At 33.6% G+C, this 7,561-nt stretch overlaps 1 protein-coding gene across 1 annotated transcript; it reads right to left on the bottom strand.

Annotated features, from left to right (window-relative positions):
• Positions 1-273: 273 nt before the first annotated feature.
• LOC131952640 (egl nine homolog 1) lies at positions 274-6,037 on the bottom strand. Its single transcript, XM_059315385.1, has 5 exons — positions 4,719-6,037; positions 4,178-4,297; positions 3,354-3,490; positions 2,786-2,850; positions 274-2,661 (listed from the first exon to the last, which is right to left on the bottom strand). The coding sequence occupies exons 1-5, from the start codon at positions 5,817-5,819 to the stop codon at positions 2,588-2,590; spliced, it is 1,497 nt and encodes a 498-aa protein (XP_059171368.1). The 5' UTR covers positions 5,820-6,037; the 3' UTR covers positions 274-2,587.
• Between the last annotated feature and the right edge of the window lie 1,524 nt (positions 6,038-7,561).

Here is a 7,561-nt window from a genome sequence, read left to right as displayed (position 1 = left end):
TTAGCTTGAGGACCGTTGTATAACTTAACACTGGATATACCAGACAGCATCATATATTCAGTAGCTGAGAATGCAGCTTTTAAAAAAAGATTATAAATACACAATGCCCCCCCTTGATACTTCTTGGGATCAAAGTAAACAGTCTTGTACAATACATTCCCCCACCCCCCAACACGTTACATTTATAAATGGCCCTAACTTTTATACAGATACTGTTAATTGAGATAAGTAACAGAACATTTTCTTAATTTAAAAATCTGATTTAAAACATGATTAATTTATAAACATCTTTAATCAATGAACTTTAAAAAAAAACATTGATGTGGCAATATGAACATAGATTAACAGTAAAGTAATTAATTATTTTTTTTATAATTTCTATTTTTAGTTTATGTGCATGGAAATAATCAGCAGTAGAACAGATTATGATTTTCATAAGGCTTTCAAACTCCACCTAAGCTCACACAATCTGCATATATTATGATAATTATCATAGTCAGATGCACAGAAAATATGCAAAAATAGAATACAGGCTTAAAAGATCAAATAACTTGATTTAGAAAATTATCAAATATTAGATTAAACCTATTTCATAACAAAAAGTTTGATTTTTGAACTCACATGGGAAAAACATAAGAAAAGTTATAATTATTAACTTCACCCTTTTTTTCTTTTTAATTTACAGAATAAAAAAAAAAAGCTAAACTGAGGTAGTTAGACTAAAAAATTTTTTATGAAAGGTTGTATGCTGATATTGTATTAACATTTAATTCTGATGTTTACCATATTCTTGCATTTTATGTCACACTGAAGTCTTTAACTTGAAATAATTGCATCTTGAAATAATTTAAAATACTTTGAGATTTTTTTTTAAGCCACTCTGAATAGACACAAATATTGGTAGATTTACCTCATCCATACATTAAACTTCACTGGGATAATGATATAATTTTATGGACATAGTTTACAAAGACATGTGAAGCAAGCTGAATTCAAGGCATTTCTAAGGCCTGCATGCATAACCTTGAAAGGAATGTACACTCAATTACTTTTCACTACAACCCACTTCAGCTACTATTATAGCAACAGATTTATCTCAGAATAAGGAACAGATAGCTAGCTGTGTTAAATCCTACCATTATTTCTGTCTAAAACACTAATTCAATGAATTTTTTTATTTAAAACGTTTCAAGAAGTTGTATAGCTATTTTAGTATTCTCATACAATTTTTGTTAATTAGTATAAAAATTGTATCAGTAGATACTGTTCAGATAGAGATCTACATTTAATCTGATTGATACAAAAAGGGAAAAATACAAAATACAGCATGAAGTTTTTATAAAAAGTAATTAACAATTAAATATTTACATTAAATTACAATGAAAAAGACTAGAGATTTTTTTATAATGATGACAACAAAATTATGTCTATTTTGAGCTCATGATTTGTAACTTGACATTAAATCTGTTGATTGGACTATAGAGCTAATTGATTTGCTGAAACCTTTTAAAAAAAAAAAATTAGTTTTACAAAAAAAATAGTTATGGCACCATAGAGAAGAAACTTTAAGTTACCAAAAATATACACCAGTATGGAATTAAAGCTGTTCAGAAATTTATAACTCAAAGATCTTAAAGAAACCATTATTAATTTATGAAACAAAGAAGTATTTTGTACAGTATAAAAGCTATACAAAACTTAAATGTCATTGATAGATGACTAAGTTAGAAAACTGCTCAACTACTTTCTTGTGGCTACTCAAGCAGACAATCATATAACATTTGGCACTGAATGCAACTAGTTTTCTAGTCACTTGAGATATGATATATCACTTGCACCTGCATTACTTTTGGACTTTATGTAAAATTAACTGTCTTAGTAATAGCTCAATTACTCAATCACAAAACACAGCACCCCTTGCAATCACAGACATTTTTTTTTCATTTAATCTTATTTTATCACTTTAAAAAGCAGAACATGTAAACAGAATAAAATTAACAGATATGCATTTTCAAAATAGTTTGTTAATTTTCTTTTTCATGAAACTAAAAGCTTTAACGGATATTTATGTACATCAAGCCACTTTGAAATGTCCACCACAAAATTGAAATATAATTAGAAAACAAAAAAAAATAAATTACTTAATCTTAGCATTGAACCAGCTCTGATTCACAACCACACCAGGAATAGAATTCTAGTTCATGCATCAGTTCATCTTACCTGATCTACCACACCAACACAATGATGAAAATCCTTTATTTGCATAAGCCAGTTAATGCTTCCAATTCAAAATACAGATAATAATGCCTGCTATAAGAAAACCATTTGTCACATAAATGTTCCACAATATTTTATTTGAAGGAATATTTTATTTCCTAAAGGAGTGGTGTCTTCACAATCCAAAAAAAATTTCTAGCTTTGATTTTTATGAGACAATTATATGACTTGAGAATTAATCAGATTTTTTCCATCGCAATGTTTGAAAGTATGAAGGTAGTCTTTGGTCAAATGTTTGTAAGTCACTGGTTTAATCACGTTAAACAGTCATCCGCACCATGTCCAACTCATAAATGAAAGACATTTTATATCACTGTAATCCTTGATTTTCTCCATTGATTAGAGGAACAGCCTGGGGTTTGATATTTGTTGAATCTGACACGCCTGAAGAGAGAAAATTTTATTTAATTCTTTAACACTGATTAATGAAGAAGTAGAAGTAAATAAATCTACAATTACAAGATAAGAAAACTCCTTATGGATAATGTAACAAGTAATTTCAAATTACCTTTAAATTTCTTTAAGGCTTGAGCTCTTTCCTCAGCATCATAATACCAAACTGTTATTGCATATCTATGAGCAAATGACAAAAGATTAAGTTTATGAGTTTAAACTACTTATTAGTAGTACTGTGTGGTTAAATGGTAGAGCATACAACTGCTAACTCGAAAGTCTCAAGTTCAAATCCAAGTTCAGGTCCATAGAATGTCTACAAGTGAACCAAGCTCAGATGGGTACCTGACTCACGTTAGGGAAAGTAAAGGCAACTAGGTACTGACCACACTATTCCTTTATATTCAGAAGTCACAGAAACAGGTGAGCTATATTTCACTTGCTGACTTGCCCCATGGACCATCGGGTTTGAAAAGGGAAAGTTTTTATTTACAAGATAGCACTTGTGGAAAAATAGTTTAAAACAACTTTCACTGAATGAATGAAATTTTTTAAATGTATTTATTAAGCTGTTGAATAAAAAATCTTATGTCCTAATAAAGCTAATAGTAGAATAACGCTTACTTTGTTAAGATCATGTACACGCAATTAAATCTTGATTAAAAAACAAAGTTTTTTGTTACCTTTCTCTAAAAGCTTGTTCAACCTCATGAGGATTCCTTCTGTCAGACCAGAAAAATAAAAGTCTGTCAAACTTGGGTTCTATATTGGCAACCCTGTCTGTGCCTTCAGGATAAATCCTAAGTAATCCTCCATGTTGCTGAAAAGTGGAAAAAAAAACAGGATAGAGGTTTTATTTATAAATTTGAGGTTGACATTCTTAAGGTTAATATCCTCATGTGGGGCCCTTTAATTAAAACAGATTTAAGATTCATAAAACATTTTTCACCTGAACCTTAAAATGTTTACTTCACACTCACAGTGTTAAATATAAAATGGACAAAGCCACAAACATTGGTATAATGTGTTGGCTGTTGTTTGTTAAGTACCAGCTTTAGAAATATCTTGAGTGCACTTGGTATAGATAATTAAGTGCTAGCCTAAACGAGAGCCTAACTCTGCTGGTCTTATCAGCTAACAAACAAGATCTGGTAAACCAGAGATGCAGTAAACTTGCAGATAAAATTATTTTTAGCTCCAAAATTTTAAAGTTTCAAAGTTTTGAACTTTAAAATTAATATTTGCTGAAAATTAAATTCAAGTTTTACTTGAATAACTAATGTAACATTTAAAAAAAAAAATTCAAAAATATATTTAGGCCTAAGTTTTAGACTTTAACTTTGAATGAACTAAAACCCAAGAATTTTTTTTTACAGAATATATTTGTACCATGGCAAAAAACTTAAGTATTAATAGATAAAATGTAAAGTAAAGTGTATGTTAATATTCCATTTTAAAAAAATGTAAAGCCTACACTAACATCCCAGTTTAAAAATGTAAAGCTTACCCTAACATCCCAGTTTTCATTGAGGTAGTAAATGCAGGTGATACAACGACCATCACCATTTGGATTGTCAACATGTCTGACATATCTTGTCTTTCTCCCTGGGTAACATGCAACCATTGCCTGAAAAAAAAGTTCATTTTAATTCATTTGTTTCAAATACTATTAGGCTAATGATCAATACACTTAATAGTTTTGACAATGTAGAATTGAAGAATGATTAGTTAAACTAAGTAGGTCTTTAAGGTTAATGTTAAAAAAATTTAACAAATCTTTAAAAAGTGCAAAAGGCAATGATTGAATGATGTAAGTTAAAAAAAGTTGTTAAAAAAGAGCTAGCTTTCTTAGCAAATATAAGTAGTAAATTTTATAGAACAATAGCATTAGTGTGAAAATGAAATGGTTAAAATATAATAATGTAGCTATCTAAAGTTTTAAGAAGGTTTATAATGACAAATTATAGCCTAACTTTAGTAATACCTGTCTTAATTTTATGATTCTAATGTGATTATGTATTAATAATAATAATAAAAGTCACACATACCTTAGTCCTTTCATTGATGGTATAATTTTCTAATTTGCTAGCACACTGAAGCATAACAGCATCCATGCAAGAAATAAGGAAATGGATATTTTCTGAGCGAGGCTCTGTGCCATCCACCCATGTAATCATATCACCCCGAATGTACTTGTTGCTAGAAGAAGATGTAGGGCCATGGACTAATTGCCCTTGCTTCAGAACTCCAGCTGAACTTAGTTGCAAAACTTCTTTCAATATTTCATGTCCTGTTACTTCACCAAGAAATTTGTCAATCACACATATGCCATACTTTGTTAAGCAATCCACAACATATTTGGCTAACACTTTAAACCGAGACCTCAAAATGGAAAGATACTGCTCCTTGCTTTGCAAAGCTGAAAGGCTTCTGTCTCCCTGACCCATGGCTGAGGCCTGCGTGTGACTAGGAGAAGCAGCCTTTGCTGAAGGTGGAAGATTAATTCTGTGAGTGGTGTAGTCTAGATAGTATCTCTCTGGTGGAGGACCATCTTCAGATATTGTAGGCAAATTCCCTTGCTGCTCATATTTATATTTGTGTTTTGAACTTTTAGCACGGCTGTGTTTCCCTAGTGGACTGTTTGATTTTTCGACCTGGCTGGGATCACGTCCACAGTTAAGCCTATCATCAACATTGTTTCCTTCTTCAGGTCCAGTGGTCGAGTTGGTGGGCTGGGTTGTGTTGACAGACACTACTATTCCCTCACCTGCCGCTGTGTTTTCGAATGAAGTAAGGGTTGATAGAGTGCTGGAATCGTCCAAGTTCACCTTCGAAGGGGAGACAGGTTCTGAACTATTGTTAACGTTATCACTGAAAGAGTTGACCTCGTTTGAACTGTAGTTTAGCATACCTTGTTTTGCAGATAAAGTTACAGCATTTTGATGCTGCGATTTTGATATAATTCCAGATTTATTTTTTGCGCATGACTGTTTATGAACTTTCCAGTCCTGTCTTTGGTGATCTTTACAACAGTACCAAGTACCCCTGCAACCCCCACACAGCGAAAGATTTTCAAGTGCCCCACACAACTGGCATACATTCACCTCGTCACGTAGGCCTTGTTCTTGTGTTATCCCTCCTTCCGCCATGTATGATCCAATTTAGACATAAACAAATACATGTTAACTTACTTCCTCTAGAAGTGTTTTACACATCCACCACAATGCAATCAACATTGAGAATGTATTTGAATACAAGCCAGCAAACAATAATTACCAAGTCGTAGTAAAGCTACAACACTGGCTTGTACCGCACTCGCACAGTCACCCTCGATAAGGCCATGTTGATATTTGCTAAGTAGGTCAAATTAACGTCACTTCCTTGAAGTAAGGGAAGCCATCTAGTAATAATTTTTTACTTGGCAAGCTCATCCAGATTAGACCAAGCAGCCTACCGTATCGCCAAACCGTGCACCAAGACCGGTTTCAGTGACCTCGGCATTTAAAAGGATTGTGTGGTCAGCACTATGCCAGGCCGCCTTTACTTTCTCGGCCTTGAGTCAGAGCATCATCATAGCGGGGTAGATTTAAGATATCCTGCAAACTCGAGCCCTGGATCCAAACTTGAGACTTTCGGGTTAGCAGTCGTACGCTCCTACATCCTAATAAATAAGCCGTGACTAAAACTCAATATTTTGGCGAAATTACAGTGCGGCAGATTTTTTAATGGCTCTTTTTTTTTTAAATAATCTAATTGTAATCAAAATTGATCTATTTTCCCCTACATCTGAATCAGTGTTTCTTCCAGACTTTTTTCTCTGGGGGGGGGGGGGGGGCACTTGAAATTATCGGGGGGGGGGGGGCGGTAGACTTTCTTCGGGGGGGGGGGGGCGGACACTGTTATAAGTATATATTTTCTAAATAAATTATATAAATTTCATTTCGTTCGGGGGGGGGGGGGCGGTAAAAAAAATTCGGGGGGGGGGGGGGGCAAAGTCCCCCCCCCCCCGAAGAGATGCCTGGAAGAAACTCTGATCTGAATGAATGAATGTGACCTTTTTTTGAGGTGGTTAAAACGTTTATAAAGACAACTGGCATCACGCACTGTTTCAGAGGTTACCATAAACATGTATGCAATATCATGGCCAGTGTTTCTTCCTAACTTTTTTCTCCGGGGGTGAAATTTTCGGGGGGGGGGGGGGTAGACGTTTCGGGGGGGGGGGGCGGACACTGTTAAAAGTATATATTTTCTATAAAAATTTTATACATTTCATTTCGTTCCGAAGAGGTGCCTGGAAGAAACTCTGATCATGGCCTGTGGATATACAAGTAATTGGGTGTAGTTTGTTATTTTACAATGCTCGACCATGTAAACTTAGACGAGTTGTTTTAGTATAGATCTAAACCTTAAAGCACATTACACCTGATTAGTAATATTTTACCATTTCTAAGTGGTAATGTTATGGGCCTACATTTTAAAATTGCATTAGCGACATAAAGACCAATAGCACTGTTGTTCACAACAGGTTGTATATGGCCTACAATTTAAAAAAAAAACAGGTTTGATATAGTCTTTATTTGCGGATCAACTTTTTGATGGTTATTATTTTAACAAAAGAATTAAAGTAATGGTATATACACTAAAATCATGTTCAGCTAAACTAACACCGGACATGCTTAAACACAGAGATGTCCCTTGACCAGACCCACAAAGGTGGTAATAAATTACAGTAGACATCAGGTTTGTTTATAAAACGAAAAACAATGAGTACAAGAGGCAAGGTAAGTTTACTTATTAGCCCCCACCCCGCTTTACACGAAGAACATTAAGAAATTATTTCATTACCTTGTAAGCCCATAACAATTTCTCTTCAGGAGTTTTCACACTTCAT

This window comes from Physella acuta, unplaced genomic scaffold (assembly GCF_028476545.2).
Source record: "Physella acuta isolate Inbredline_101_S28 unplaced genomic scaffold, ASM2847654v3 ptg000883l, whole genome shotgun sequence".
In the NCBI taxonomy this organism is placed as follows: Eukaryota; Metazoa; Mollusca; class Gastropoda; family Physidae; genus Physella; species Physella acuta.
Note: the sequence above shows the minus strand (reverse complement) of the source record. Positions and strands in the feature narration are given on the sequence as shown.